This window comes from Mixophyes fleayi, chromosome 1, assembly GCF_038048845.1.
Source record: "Mixophyes fleayi isolate aMixFle1 chromosome 1, aMixFle1.hap1, whole genome shotgun sequence".
In the NCBI taxonomy this organism is placed as follows: Eukaryota; Metazoa; Chordata; class Amphibia; order Anura; family Limnodynastidae; genus Mixophyes; species Mixophyes fleayi.
The window spans coordinates 405,512,998-405,530,054 of NC_134402.1; the positions used below are offsets into that span (position 1 = coordinate 405,512,998).

At 38.7% G+C, this 17,057-nt stretch overlaps 1 protein-coding gene across 1 annotated transcript in view; it reads left to right on the forward strand.

The window, feature by feature from the left end:
* CAMK4 (calcium/calmodulin dependent protein kinase IV) overlaps positions 1–17,057 on the forward strand; it is a 223,190-nt gene that overhangs the window by 143,634 nt on the left and 62,499 nt on the right. The window contains exons 3-5 of the mRNA XM_075181602.1: positions 7,667–7,729; positions 8,350–8,432; positions 13,727–13,799. Of these exons, the coding sequence (XP_075037703.1) occupies positions 7,667–7,729; positions 8,350–8,432; positions 13,727–13,799 (219 nt within the window). The remainder of the gene's footprint in view (positions 1–7,666; positions 7,730–8,349; positions 8,433–13,726; positions 13,800–17,057) is intronic.

The window sequence follows — 17,057 nt, forward strand, 5'->3', positions numbered from 1 at the left end:
ACTCATCGCATATTTATCCCTACATATATACTCCTATCATCATTTAAATGACATACACATACAAAGATAAGAATGGTAAAGAGAATACAGCAGATAGGTCTCACCATGAACTGGGCAGTCATAACTTGCTTATGATTTACATAGTAAATAATTCAGCCTGTAAAAAATATATTTGGTTTGATCATTTTTGTAATATTGGTTTTTTTTTCCCTTCTATTTGAAACCTCATTCTCCACTAGCAGAATGAAGGACACCCCTACTTATCCTGAAATATACTACCCTACATTTTAATTCACCAGGCAGCTCGACCTGGAAAATTGAAGTGTCACTATTCATTTTCTATTGAATATATGATGGCACCGAGCCCGCACAGTCTATTTATCAAACTGAATTGATTCAACTAACTTTTAAACTTTCATTGCAGCTTTTCAAAGATAAAGCTCTGAGTGTTTTGGGTCAATTTTGGTGTTCTGTTAGATGCAGCTATCTGCCTGTTCACTAATGTCTCAAAATCCTAAATTTACTAAATTGTGTTTATGTCTTTCCATGGATGTTTAAAACAAACCACCCTGAGACAAGTTACATACTATTGCTTCCTTATCCAAAGACAGATGTCTTTACAGCTTGGAAAGTGCACCACCCCAAACACCCACAAAATCACAAAAGAGCCAGGTGTCCAATTTATACTATGGCTATACATGGAAAGGCCTGTAACCATCCATACAGTTTTCCATCTTGTCACCTATCTATGCAAAAAGTACAGATTAGAAATAAAAAAACAGTTATCAAGTTAGAAAGCTGGCACCTTCTACACATGCCCCTGCTCCACTCTTCTGACAGCAAAGCAGGGGGCCCAAGAGGCAGTAGTGCCAAGTTCCACCCCTGATCTGAAGCTTATTGTAACACATAAACCATAAAGTAATCTGTGGGTAATGTTTACTTGACAGGCAAGGATAACCAGTTGTAGGAAAAATATTGAAATGATGCATTAGTTTGTTTGCCCTGGTTTTCAGTAAGGAAAATGTATCCACATGCTAACACTCCTAAGGTAGAGATAAGAAATTAAGAGGTTGTGAATTATACATTTTAAAACAGCATATGTTTTAAAATGCAACCTTCTCCTCACTGGCCTCCCCCACTCTCATCTCGCTCCCCTTCGTTCTGTTCTTAACGCAGCCGCTAGGCTTATCTTCCTTTCTCGTCGCTCCTCTTCTGTCTCCCCCCTCTACCTAGCCCTTCACTGGCTCCCCTTCCCCTACAGAATCCTGTTCAAGCTCCTCTCTCTCACATACAAGGCCCTCGCCAACTCCACTGCTCCCTACATCTCCAACCTCATCTCTATTCACGCTCCATCCCGCCCTCTCCGATCTGCCAATGACCGTCGCCTCTCCACCCCTCTGATCACCTCCTCCCATGCGCGTGTCCAAGACTTCTCCCGCGTTGCCCCCCTCCACTGGAACAAGCTCCCTCCCTCCATCAGAACATCCCCTAATCTGTCCAGTTTCAAACAGGCTCTAAAAACCCACCTCTTTCTCAAAGCCTTCCAGTCTCCCACTTAACTTCCTACCTTTTTCTGCCTCTTCCCCCTCCCCTGACTCTGCCCCCGTTCCCCCTTCTCTCCCTCTCATCCCTGTGTCTCTCTGTCTGTCTACCCCTCCCCTTAGATTGTACGCTCCCTTGAGCAGGGCCATCTCTCCTCCTGTTTCCTTCACTTCTAACTCTGCTCTCCAGCTACCTTTCCCCCCACCCCTCTGGGGGTCTCCCCGTCATCCGTGCCCTTCCTCTTGGGCTCCAGCGCTTGCTGGTCTCTCCTCCCCCTCTCTCTAACTGTGCTTTGAGCTTATTGAGTTACTGTGCTTATTGTTTACTGTACCGTGCTGTCCCACCTTGTATTGTACTTGTTTGTCCCTGTACGGCGCTACGGACACTTTGTGGCGCCCTATAATTAAAAATTAATAATAATAATAATAATAATATGTTGCTTTTGTAGCTGTTAAAAGGAAGGCTTAATAAGAGCTGAGATCTTGTTTGATAACGTTTGATTAATTGGATAGTGAAAATGTTTATGTTTTATTAAGTTAGAGCTTTTTATGACACTCATCATCATCAGCTATTTATATAGCACCACTAATTCCACAGCGCTGTACAGAGAACTTGCTCACATCTGTCCCTGCCCCATTGGAGCTTACAATCTATAAATTACCTAACATACAGACACACAGAGACTAGGGTCAATTTGATAGCAGCCAATTAACCTACTAGTATGTTTTTTGAGCGTGGTAGGAAACCCACGCACACACAGGGAGAACATACAAACTCAACACAGATAAGGCCATGGTTGGGAATAGAACTCATACTTTCTTTTTTCTCTCATTGCTTTGGGTAGTACACACTACTGAAAACTTCTCATGATGCAATATCGGTGACGATTTTACCAACAACTGAAAGTCCCGATCAGCATGCCGATTCATGTGTACACACTATACACATTTTACAAGATTGACCTTCTGATCTGTGATCTTCATCTGTCATAACTGTCTGCTGAAAAGATCTAAAACATATGTTCTACAACTCTTACAAACGCTCTAAGTGGGAAATATTACTGTTTTGTGACCCTTGTATCCAGGCAATCTAATGTGATCTGAATGACATGTGTGGAGGTCTAGGTGGCATGTGATCTGAATGACATGTGTGGAGGTCTGACTGGCATGTGATCTGAATGACATGTGTGGAGGTCTGACTGGCATGTGAACTGAATGACATGTGTGGAGGTCTGACTGGCATGTGATCTGAATGATGTGTGGAGGTCTAGATAGCATGTGATCTGAATGACATGTAGAGATCTAGGTGGCATGTGAACTGAATGACATGTGTGGAGATCTAGGTGGCATGTGAACTGAATGACATGAGTGGAGGTCTGACTGGCATGTGATCTGAATGATGTGTGGAGGTCTAGATAGCATGTGATCTGAATGACATGTAGAGATCTAGGTGGCATGTGATCTGAATGACATGTAGAGATCTAGGTGGCTTGTGATCTGAATGACGTGTGGAGATCTAGGTGGCATGTGATCTGAATTACATGTGTGGAGGTCTGACTGGCATGTGATCTGAATGACGTGTGGAGGTCTAGGTGGCATGTGATCTGAATGACATGTGGAGATCTAGGAAGCATGTGATCTGAATGACATGTGTGGAGGTCTAGCTGGCATGTGATCTGAATGACATGTGTGGAGGTCTAGGTGGCATGTGATCTGAATGACATGTGTGGAGGTCTAGGTGGCATGTGATCTGAATGATGTGTGGAGGTCTAGGTGGCATGTGATCTGTATGACGTGTGGAGATCTAGGAAGCATGTGATCTGAATGACATGTGTGGAGGTCTAGCTGGCATGTGATCTGAATGACATGTGTGGAGGTCTAGGTGGCATGTGATCTGAATGATGTGTGGAGGTCTAGGTGGCATGTGATCTGAATGATGTGTGGAGGTCTAGGTGGCATGTGATCTGTATGACGTGTGGAGATCTAGGAAGCATGTGATCTGAATGACATGTGTGGAGGTCTGACTGGCATATGATCTGAATGACATGTGTGGAGGTCTAGGTGGCATGGATCTGAATGACATGTGTGGAGGTCTAGGTGGCATGTGATCTGAATGATGTGTGGAGGTCTAGGTGGCATGTGATCTGAATGACGTGTGGAGGTCTAGGTGGCATGTGATCTGAATGACATGTGTGGAGGTCTAGCTGGCATGTGATCTGAATGACATGTGTGGAGGTCTAGGTGGCATGTGATCTGAATGACATGTGTGGAGGTCTGACTGGCATATGATCTGAATGACATGTGTGGAGGTCTAGGTGGCATGTGATCTGAATGACATGTGTGGAGGTCTGACTGGCATATGATCTGAATGACATGTGTGGAGGTCTAGGTGGCATGGATCTGAATGACATGTGTGGAGGTCTAGGTGGCATGTGATCTGAATGACATGTGTGGAGGTCTAGCTGGCATGTGATCTGAATGACATGTGTGGAGGTCTAGGTGGCATGTGATCTGAATGACATGTGTGGAGGTCTGACTGGCATATGATCTGAATGACATGTGTGGAGGTCTAGGTGGCATGTGATCTGAATGACATGTGTGGAGGTCTGACTGGCATGTGATCTGAATGACATGTGTGGAGGACTAGGTGGCATGTGATCTGAATGACATGTGTGGAGGTCTAGGTGGCATGTGATCTGAATGACATGTGTGGAGGTCTGACTGGCATATGATCTGAATGACATGTGTGGAGGACTAGGTGGCATGTGATCTGTATGACGTGTGGAGATCTAGGAAGCATGTGATCTGAATGACATGTGTGGAGGTCTGACTGGCATATGATCTGAATGACATGTGTGGAGGTCTGACTGGCATATGATCTGAATGACATGTGTGGAGGTCTAGGCGGCATATGATCTGAATGACATGTGTGGAGGACTAGGTGGCATGTGATCTGAATGACATGTGTGGAGGACTAGGTAGCATGTGATCTGAATGACATGTGTGGAGGTCTTGGTGGCATATGATCTGAATGACATGTGTGGAGGTCTAGGCGGCATATGATCTGAATGACATGTGTGGAGGTCTAGGTGGCATGTGATCTGAATGACATGTGTGGAGGACTAGGTGGCATGTGATCTGAATGATATGTGTGGAGGTCTGACTGGCATGTGATGGAATTTTGGAGTACATGTGGGATTTGAGGGCATGCAGGGGTTTTAGTGCTTGCGGAGGCATTTTGTGTCAGGTAGTGGAAATTTGGAACAAGATTGGGTGGTGAGTGTGCCATAGTCATTTTTGGGCTGTTTTTTAATCTGTGAAATTAATATGTCACTTTTCTGAAGGTTGCCGATCATTAGTCTAAAGTAATGAGATTTGGTGGCAAACAATTAAAACAGAGTTTGTGAAGTTTTGCTGGGCTATACAAATTGTTACATATATATTTGTAAAGCAAATATATTCCATGCAAACAGCTTGGCTCATTTTAGATTGCTTTTGTTATTTTAGTTAATAAAATTTGGAGATCTGTTCTGATACTGTCTGGAAGGAAGTAAATAAAATGACATGAATTTTGAAATGGAAAGCAGCTGGAAGTGTCTGAGCAATATACACGGAGAACATTGTAGCTTAGGAAAAATTGCATTTTTGTTCTCAAATCACTCTTGATTGCTCTGGTTTATAAGACATCCAACACAATGGTAATTTTAGTCTAACAACAAGCTGGAAACAGCTCATGCAATGTATTTTGTTCTCCTTGGGTACACGCATAAGTAAATGCAGGTGAGGCATGTATTATGTATCAAAGGGTTACTGTGTGTTCTATCCTGTTATTGCAAATTGCTTGTTGTATCAAAGGATTGTACAAATGTTGTATATATACAATAGCTTGTTTTTATTTGACACTAGATATATATCAATTACTAATTGCCTAGAAAAGTCCATTTTACTTGAGCAACATTTTAATACCTACAAAATGTAATTTTTTTTTACATTTCACAACACAGTTTTGATAGCATGTTCTTCAGTAAATCATGTCTGGAAACTTTGGTGAAGTATGTGGTTATTTCAGTCATTTGTTACATAGACAACATGTACTAAGATAGGAGATGTAGGGGGAAATTCATTTGGCCGCGTTACTGTTAAAAGTAACGCGGCATGCGCTATTGCGGTAATAGTGCGCGTAATTACTGTTATTACGGTAGTTTTAACCCGGCATTCTGCTCGCAGCTCAGGGAGCTACGAGCAGAAAGTTTTAGTGCGGCAGTACTTCGGGGGGAATTGAATTCCCCCGTACGGTCTTTCAGGTTCCTAAATTAGTTTTATGGGGTAATGCTTTAAAATGCGTCTTTGTGAAAAATATATTTTTGATGCCAATTTAAATTCCTAAGGTATATTTCACTCCAAACAATTGTAGGCTGGCGTGATAATTACCAAGCTATGATGTCTAGATCAAAACTAATAATATTACATGATACAATTCTATATTGGCAGTTAAAACTACTAAATATATATTTACAGAAATCTTATTGAGATTTGTTTAGCTGCACTATATATATATATATATATATATATATATATACACACAAGTTAACACGTGCATGATACTCATGCATTCTAATTAAATCAAGCTACTTAAGGTGTTAAAAAGGTTCTTATCATGCATTTGGGCCTAGCCCAGGCCTCCTCAGGGGAAGAGCGTTACTTCCCGACGCAAGCGCCCTTTTTTAACGTGGTTTTGTCCACATGTCACCACCTCATCTTTTTTCTCCATCACCTCATCCTTCATCTTTATTGCCACATCTATTCAGATGTCTATCCAGACACAGGGATCTCTCTCAGCGGTCCTGAGTATCACACTCCTCTCGCTCTGTCACCCCCGGCAACCACCAACCACTCCCAACTGTCACCCCCGGCAACCACCAACCACTCCCAACTGTCACCCCCGGCAACCACCAACCACTCCCAACTGTCACTTCTCCTTCAAGAAATATATATATTTTTTTTAAAAATCTTTATAAACACTTTTAACAATTAACAAATTAAAAACATCTTAGTATACCAAATTTCAGCCCTTTCTGAGTTTTTTTTTTCCACACACACTAAGAATTTAGTAGGTCAGTGTATAACTCCACACAGCAGGTGGCGCTGCAGCTTGTTTGTTTTTTTTCCACACACACACAGACTAACACTCGCCACTAGGCTTTTATATTAGATATATATATATATATATATATATATATATATATATATATATATATATATCTGGTTGAATCATGGATCACATGTTGTCTTTCCTCCTCGGTCCAACTGCTCTTCCTTTACAGAGTAACAGGGATTTTGGTATATCGGTAACTGCTCATTCAGGATTTTGGCAGGAAGAGACATTATGGTATTAATCTCCCTAACCAGCATGACACAAAGTATTTGTAATTTGTATTTTGTAATTGACAAGGACATGACATCATGAAATGGTAAAGTATTAAAAATGAACATACTAGTCATATGCATAAAGTTATTTTAGCACTCTCTCTCTTTCCCCCCCTCTCTCTCGCCCTTCCCCCTCCTCTCTCTCTCCCCCCTCTCTCTCTCCCCCTCTCTCTCTCCCCCCCCCCTCTCTCTCTCTCTCTCTCTCTCTCTCTCTGTCCTCAAAAACAGTGCTCATATAACAATTCACAAGTTATTCAAGATATCGATAAGTCCAGTAGTTGCTTAACCTGGTATCTCCTCAACCAGTAAAATATAGATCTATAGAAACAAAGATTTGAACAAAGCCAAAGGCTGCTAATAGTGTAGTACTATAACAATGTCATGGTGTAAATATATAAAATATTATCTGCATACATCAATAATAATATGTCTGTTTTCTATATTGCCATAGATTTGTGCATTGTAGCTCCAGCCTGGATTAGATACTTAATAATGCATATACCCATAACAAAAACATAAGCAAAACACTATAGAGTGTTAGTAATACTCTTTTACTGGATATAATTCGGTATAGTTAATACATTATGAGGCATTAGGAGTGATAGTAGCTGAGGAGATCTAATTACCTGTCTTATTGGTATTGATGCTTCTGTCATTACAATTGTCGCCTATTATCTCCTTGTATTTTTTTCAACCAGGTAGATAAGAAAATTGTGCGAACAGAAATCGGGGTCCTTCTGCGCCTTTCACATCCAAATATTGTAAGTGTGTGGTTTTTGTTGTTATTAAACAAAAAACATTTTAAAAATGTTAATTTTAAATAATGAGATGGTATTTATTTGTGCTATTATGCAAATAAGTATCATATTTGTTTCTGCCTTGCAAATTAGCTTTAGATTATTAAGAACATAAAATGTAACTAATCATGAAATGTATAATATGGGACTTCTATCAATATGCTGAGACAATAGATCGATAAGTAACTTATAAAACATATTTTGATATTGATAATATTATTATTATTAGTGCAGATATAGATATTTCAGGAAGATTATTTTCATGATTACACTCTGATGTAATTTGGTATAATATGTATAATCTTCTTCATTTCAAGTAATTTAAGGGCGGTGGTAATCTAAAACCCTTTAAGGGAGACTTGTACAACTGAGCAAAAAATGTTCATTTAAAATTTCACATTAGTGAACTGGTCACTTAGTGTGTTAAATATATTTAATAAATAAATTATGTTATCAATAGCTAAAATGAAATAATTTTTTACTGTGTCTTACATTTTGTAAAAATACAGTGTATACTACATCAATGTTCTCTGTCCGATAATCATACTCTGGAGTAATGATATTTTAATGCAATTTACTTGTAGATAAAATTGAAGGAGATCTTTGAGACCCCTACAGAAATTAGTCTTGTTCTTGAACTTGTGACAGGAGGTGAACTGTTTGACAGGTGAGTGATGTATGAATTTGCTCAGCTTTCTTTGATTGGCAGATTTTGGCCTCTAGCAGGTGGTTGAGAAATTAGAGTTCAAGAAAACACATTATAAATGTATTAGTCAGTAAATTTTGTATAATCAAATAACACTTCCTTTACCAAATTTTTTTCTATGTTGTCATTTTCTCCTGGTACTTAATGGTTAATATTTACTGGCTCCAAAGGAATCACAAATGGAGCCCAACATAAAGGTAATTTTATGATCTTAATTCATATGAAATGATGTATTCAGAAAATTACATTGAGTTCTGTACTGTATATGCTGGAATTGTATGTAATACATACTTGCCAACTTATGGCAAGTATGATCCGGGAGCTGCTGGGGGCAGGTGGGCGTGCAGGGAGCGGGGCCAAATGCCCCGTGACGTAATGACGCAAACGCGTCATTTTACAGCGGGGGCTGTGAATCGCGGCATTTTGGATTTAATTCTGCCCACTTCACTAGGAAATGGGCACAATGCGGGGGACTGTCATACTCTCCCGGGAGTCCGGGAGACCCACACAGAATTCGGGAGTCTCCCGGACATTCCGGGAGAGTTGGCAAGTATGATGTAATAGTGTAATGTTAAGATTTGGCTATATTTATATAATTATTACCATCCCTAATAACATGGGGTTTAGGTTCAATTATGACCAGGGTACTGTCTGCATGAAGTTTGCATGTTCTTCCCTTGATGTAGTGTTAGGCAATATGCCAGCGCTATATAAATAAATGGTAATAATACTTAAATATCATATTCAATTTGACTAATGTTACTAATTTCCATCTAACCTCTAAGTAAAAATAACTAAAGCTGTGGAAGCAATGACACAGAAAAAAAAAAAAGGTTTATGTTTGATTGATTACATGAGTAAGCTTAGTCGATAAGTATTTTATATCTAGTTTATCTTAATAATGACCTTTGAATTGTTACGAAATCTTCAACAATTGAGGAGTTTTCATATGAAAGCAATATTCAGTTTAAAAGCAACATTAGTTTTGTAGAGCTCCTCAATACAACTAACAATTTCTATAATACATTGACCTCTACGGACAACCAGTGTTGCAGCTTCAGTTATTATGTAAATGCACTCATCCCACACTGTGGAGGCAGACATTGTGAGGGCTGAACCAACATTATTAGGATTACACATAGGGCATATATTACAAATTTAACCCAGGGGAAAAACTCCTTGACAGTGAAATTAACCTTTATGTTATGTTCTTGACTAGTACCTTTCTAATTCGCTATGTGTTTCGGTAGTTTTCTTCATTACTGGATAGAGATGGAGGATAGAGCTGTATACACACTACCGGTTTTTCAACCAATTATCATGCCACTAACATGATAAACAACTGTTAGGTCCGATATTGCATTAGTGTGTATGCGCCCACGATCATGTTTTCAGCAGATGGTTATGACAGATGTAGCGCACAGATCTGAAGGTAAATTGTGTAGGTGTGTACAGATAAATCTGCATGGTCATCGGGACTTTCAGCAATTAGTAAAATCATTACAGAAATCGCATCTGTAGTAATATCCTGTAGTGCAGTGTTGGCGAACCTGTGACACTCCAGGTTATGTGAAACTACAAGTCCCAGCACACCCTTCCAGCAATAAGCTGCTATATATTGGCAAAGCATGCTGGGACTTGTAGTTTCACAACACCTGGAGTGTCACAGGTTACGCAACACTGCTGTAGTGTGTACTCAGCTTAAGTGTAACATTTTTGAAAGCCTTACATTTGATTGTAAATTATTACATTTCTAGTGGAAGTACTGTAGACTGCCTTATATCAACATAGTTCTTATCTCTTATGAGTGACTGATTGCCATATGTGCATAGTCACAGTGTTCCACTAAGCAATCTAATTGAAATGTATCTATTGCTAACCACTTAAATGCCACTGAGGAAGCTTGAAACATTTACACATTTTGTTTTCATTTACTGGTTTTGGGATGCCACATAAAATGCATACTGCGCCTACTTGCTGCACATAGTAGAGAGAAAACATCATGTATTTTTAGTGAAAGGGAAATCAACATAAAAAAAACCCATTCCTATATGATTATATTTCTGACTACTTCTGGTGGAAGGATAATCATATACTAAAGTTATTTCTAACCTATCTACTTGCAGTATGAAATATAACTATGAGACACTGGGGCTTCACCTCCATTCCAGGAGCTATATGTTGGTGTTAACGAAAATTTTTACTATGAAGTTGATGCTATTATGTTAGTGTCAATGAGGAGAAATTACTATGACTTATATAGAAGCCAAGACGTCTACACAACTAATAAAGTACATCTAATGTATATTCTACCAGTGGCCCCAAAATATATATTTTGATCCTTTCAGTTTGATATATATATACAGTATAAGGTTTGTAAAGTGTATTCTATGGAAATACTGGACACCAATTTGTCAGACATGGCTGGCTTATAATGCAAAGGAAATATAGTGTTTTTTAGGGGAGACATAAGCCATTCAACATATGAATCTTCCATATTGTTCCGCAACTTTTTTTAATTTTGAAACACTATTATATAATGTTGTCCTGCTGGATTTGATGAATTTGAATTGGCATGAGTTTCAGATATTAGTAATTTAATAATGCAGTAAAAGTAGACCATAGACAGACAACGATAACATCTTTCATTCATTCAAAAATAAAGTTTGCTGGAGCTATTGGTTTTTTTACTATTACATTGTCCTAATATCAGACTGTCCCCCAAACTATACTTCACATCCCTTCACACTGCTATAGCACTACTATATACTTCAATAGGAATATATGTTGAACACTCCCAGTAGTAAATTACATTGCTGATTTTTATAAACACAATTTAAATACCACAAGGGAAGGAGCGCTCTTTCCCTTGTGATACTACTATATACTTACATTGTCGTCAACACACAGCTAATTAAGTCTAGTAGCAAAAGTGACTTCCCTCAGTAATTAAAAATCAAATAGGTTCATTCTATTTAGGTTCTATTAGAGTTAGAGATGAAGGAAATAATTACACTGGTCACATGAACTGGATGAACTGTCAGCTCAGCCTAACCTAAGTTCCATGATCAGTTTAAAATTGGACAGATCTTAATATTCACTGCTTGGTTCAACTTGTCGGATCACATTGGGGCCAACAACAGGACTGAATTTTCAATCATGCCTGAAATTAATCCTGTTGATTTTTTATTGGATAATTGTCATGCATTCTGATCATTTTAGGGTTACACATGTGATAAATCGGGACAAATTGCAGATATTAAAACTATATTGTTACATGTGTGCGATGATGTATTCATGGGTGCAAAGAGTTCTGGGAGTTCCAGTCTCAGCTTTATAAGTCCAGACATGGCTCTTCATATTCTCTCTTACTGTTGTCTTTGGACAAACTCTGCTTCTGCACTTCTTCACCCCTAGACACAAACCTCTACCTCTTTATCTTACCCTGAACTAATCATCACCAGGAGAGGTAAGGAGAATACCCGCTGTTCACTGAACAGGGATAAGTGAAGATAGAGGGAAGCAAAGTCCAGGGGCCTGATTCATTAAGGAACTTAAATTAAGAAGTTTCTTATTTAAGTCACCTGGACAAAACCATGTTACAATGCAAGGGGTGCAAATTAGTTTTCTGTTTTGCACATAAGTTAAATACTGACTGTTTTTTCATGTAGCACACAAATACTTGATAGCTTATTTGTACACTGAAACTTAAAGTTGATATTTGTGTGCTACATGAAAAAACAGTCAGTATTTAACTTATGTGCAAAACAGAAAACTAGTTTGCACCCCTTGCATTGTAACATGGTTTTGTCCAGGAGACTTAAATAAGAAACTTCTTAATTTAAGTTCCTTAATGAATCAGGCCCCAGATCTTTTTGTCCAATGGGGGGGAGTGGACAGAGCATTTGCTAAACAACAAACAGTCGCTTTAGATAGAAATGTAATAGATCCTACACACACACATGTACACATACTCAAGCACACACACACACCAAACTGGTTTGAATCAGAATGTTATACTCGTTGAGCCCATTAAAGATGGAGGCCACTGGCCCTAATTTTTTGTGACAGTTCACAATTCTGCATTGACTTAATGACACAAGTCTTTCCTACTATGAATTATATTGGTGACAAGTAGGGGAAGTTTGTTATATATGTTTACTATCTTGCAGTTATTGCTGTGCTTGTTCTATCCCTTCACCTTCAACTACCACACCACAGAGATAAATAATGTGACTGTCAAAGCAGAACTCGAAAAATTGTATCGCAAGAAAAACACCCTGTAACAGCTCAAAATTATTTCACCACATCATCTCCAACTATGATTATCATATTGGCTTAATGGCTGCTGTTTTTATACTCACCATATTAGGGGACAGGACACAATTATTGAGCCATTTGATCCAATAAATCATGACAATTTTTAAAAATCTATTGAAGTATAATGTATTTTGCCTTAAACATAACATAAATGACACACTGATGAATAGCCATTGCTCTAGTGGTCAACTCCAGTGTGATAATATGTCATCATCATCATCAGCATTTATTTATATAGCGCCAGCAAACCGTAATAAAACACAAAAGATGATAAAGGACAGGTACAGTAGAGCAGGTCATTGATATTTTTTGTCATTGTGTCCCAAATAGTTATAGAACGCTGTGATTAGAAAATTTAGTATGAATCAATATTTAACGTCAAGTAGCCTGTCAATTGTTATCAATCTCTGCAAAAGTAATTGTAAAGAAAACTGAAGATCCTGTTGATTTTAAAGCCAAGTATCAATATATAGAGTGTCACTTGTGTTGCAAGGATGTAGAAACATAAATGAAAAAGTGACCTTATAGCTGTGATAAACAAAAAGCCTCAATTAAGTGGTACAATTTTACACCTTTGCTAAACCATGTTGTGCTAGAGGGGAAATGGGTAAAATTTAAAATGTATGGACAGATTTCGACTTGGAAACACGCAGCCTAGCTCAACCCTAAGTCACAGTGTTAAAATAAAGGTGCTGCACAAGTAGCGGTATTTTCCATATCTGCAAAATGAAAAATAAATATTTGCACCCCTTGCATCACAATGGTTTATCCAGGTGCCAATTTGTACCCTTCAGCAGCTTTTTCTCCAAACTCTAAAGTACATTACACCAATGTTTTAACCATGAAGCTAGATCTTTGAGTGTTTCCTCCATTTCTGTTCATTATATTAAATATGATGTGGCGAAGTCTCAGACCCTCTGTTGGTTTCTTTGCAGAATTGTGGAAAAAGGGTTTTATAGTGAGCGGGATGCTGCCGATGCCGTGAAACAAATTTTAGAAGCTGTTGCAGTAAGTATTTTGCCACATTTTGTCCTTTGTACAATTTTCATTTGTGTTTATACTGTATTTTGTTGATCATTTGGACCTGTCATTATTATTCATGAATATATATAATGAATCCAAGCACTGATGGTCGACAGGCGGCCTAACAAAACTTCACCTACGACACCCGCTTCTTCCTGCTTTGTCAGATGTGTTTGTTACAGCTTGTAACACTTGTATAAGATGCCTGCTGATACGTTATTAAAGATAAAATGTATTGATGTATTAAATGTATTGTTTTAACTTATTACTGAGTATGAAACAAATTTTAGGCATTCAACTTTGATTCAATGTTAATCTAGAATATCAGGAGATAAACAGAGTTGGAAAAGATATGCTTCTGTTATATGCTAAATTATAATTATAAATACAGTATAACCACATATGCAATTTTGATGCAAATTTCATGTGTTGCATCTCCATATTAACATGTCATTAGCAGGTAGATATGGACATTGGAACCTGAAAAACTGCTACAATAGGTGAACTACTGAATTTTGTTGGGACAATTTTATGACTTGACTATTGTTTCATGGTCAGTTAATGGAAATTAGACACAATAAATGTACATTTTTTGGGGCTTTATTGAATTGGGTTCATTATAATAAAAACATAATACTGTACACATGGAAGACAACTATATCAGACAGCAGACTTTAGAGAACCACAGCTATAGAAACACTTTGAAAATGGTGACTGCTAGATGTCAAATGACAAAGTCATTCAATTGTGTAGATCTCTTAATGTCGAAAATATCTATGTCCTAATTTAGAAGAGTTTGATTAAAATCATCCAGCTGAACGTAAGGAATATTTGGCAGAATTGAAGTCACTTTTGTGTTTGAATAGAGGCATAGTGACCCCCCCAAACTCCTTGTACTGATGCACCATGTTTCTTTATATGTGACACAATTTGGCAATCCCGACATACCAGATCCTGCCACAAGAACCATTCCCCTATTTTCTATTTCAATGGTAGCACTTCATGGGTAAGCAAGAATGGTGCAATCAACATGCCGGACAACTGACGCTCAATCGCAAATGTGTTCCATCTTTAGTTGTTTATAATGACCTTCGGTGCTTGGGAGTTGACATCTGGCCTTGTAGGGTGCAATACTTATTTCCTGCAAGATAGAAATCTCTCTCTCTGACAAAAGCATCAGCCAATCACAGTTAGGTCATGCTCATAGTAGAGATGAGCGCACTCGGATTTCTGAAATCCGAGCCCACCCGAACGTTGCGGATCCGAGACAGATCCGGGTATTCCCGCCAATTGCAAAACTGAAACCGAGGCTCTGAGTCATAATCCCGCTGTCGGATCTCGCGATACTCGGATCCTATAAATTCCCCGCTAGTCGCCGCCATCTTCACCCGGGCATTGATCGTGGTAGAGGGAGGGTGTATTAGGTGGTCCTCTGTCCTGCTATATCTCGTGCTGTTCAGTTCTGTGCTGTGCTGTGCTCTGTGTTCTGCTCAGTCCAGTGGTGCTGTGTCCTGTGCTGTGTCCTTCTGAGTTCAGTGGTGCTGCTGGGTCCTGTGCTGTGTCCTGTTCAGTCCAGTGGTGCTGTGTCCTGTGCTCTGTCCTTCTAAGGCCATTATTCCCAAATTATAAAAAATTTCAAAAAAAGTTATAAAAAAAATAACCAAAAAAGTAATTATAAAAAAAAAAAAAATATCCCAAAACAATCCTGCAGTATAAGTCCATTGGTACTGCTATATTACAAAGTTCACTGATTCAGCAGTGTAAGTCTAGTGGTACTGCTATATTACAAAGTTCACTGATTTTGCAGTATAAGTCCATTGGTACTGCTATATTACAAAGTTCACTCATTCTGCAGTATAAGTCCATTGGTACTGCAATATTACAAAGTTCACTCATTCTGCAGTATAAGTCCAGTGGTACTGCAATATTACAAAGTTCACTAATTCTGCAGTATAAGTCCATTGGTAATGCAATATTACAAAGTTCACTCATTCTGCAGTATAAGTCCATTGTTGTTACTGCCATATTACAAATTTCACTGATTCTGCAGTATAAGTCCAGTGGTACTGCTGTATAACTCCAGTCCAGTGGTACTCTCCTGTGCCGCAGATAATTTGTAAAAGCTTTGCCGAGTGTGTGTAGTTATGTATCACAGGTTTTAAGAAGAGGCACAACACTGACAACCTGTTAGAGACACTGAGGGAAATAATCTCTCTGTGGCTCATCCCACTTAGACTCTCCTGGGGATTCGAATAACTGCCATTTCTATTACTACCTTCTTTCTTTCTCTATTTAAAAAAAAAAAAAAATAACTGCCATTTCTAGTACTACCTTCTTTCTTTCTATATTTAAAAAAAAACAAAAAAAACTGTCATTTCTATTACTACGTTAATTGTTTGTGCAGTCACAAAAAAGAAGAACTGCGCCCTTAACTGCTATGTTGGTTTTAGACGTCCATCCGGTGTCCGCCATCTGTGCACTGGAATTCAGACCAGTTGAGGGTTTTATTATTATATTGTGGCCTCGGTACTAAATTGGGTACCGGGGCCACTCCACTACGCAGTCCAGATACTTGTTTGGTGGAATTCAGACCAGTAGAGGGATTTTTTATTATATTGTGGGGACCACTCCCCTACGCAGTCCAGATATTTTTTTGGTGGAATTCAGACCAGTTGAGGGATTTTTTATTATATTGTGGGGACCACTCCCCTACGCAGTCCAGATACTTGTTTGATGGAATTCAGAACAATTGGGTTTTTTTTATTATATTGTGGGGACCACTCCACTACGCAGTCCAGAAACTTTTTTGGTGGAATTCAGACCAGTTGAGGGATTTTTTATTATATTGTGGGGGCCACTCCACTACGCAGTCCAGATACTTGTTTGGTGGAATTCAGAACAATTGTTTTTTTTTTATTATATTGTGGGGACCACTCCACTACGCAGTCCAGATACTTTTTTGGTGGAATTCAGACCAGTTGAGGGATTTTTTATTATATTGTGGGGACCACTCTACTACGCAGTCCAGATACATGTTTGGTGGATTTCAGAACAATTGAGGTTTTTTTTATTATATTGTGGCCCCGGTATCAAATTGGGTACCGGGGCCACTCCACTACGCAGTCCAGATACTTGTTTGGTGGAATTCAGAACAATTGTTTTTTTTTTATTATATTGTGGGGACCACTCCACTACGCAGTCCAGAAACTTTTTTTGGTGGAATTCAGACCAGTTGAGGGTTTT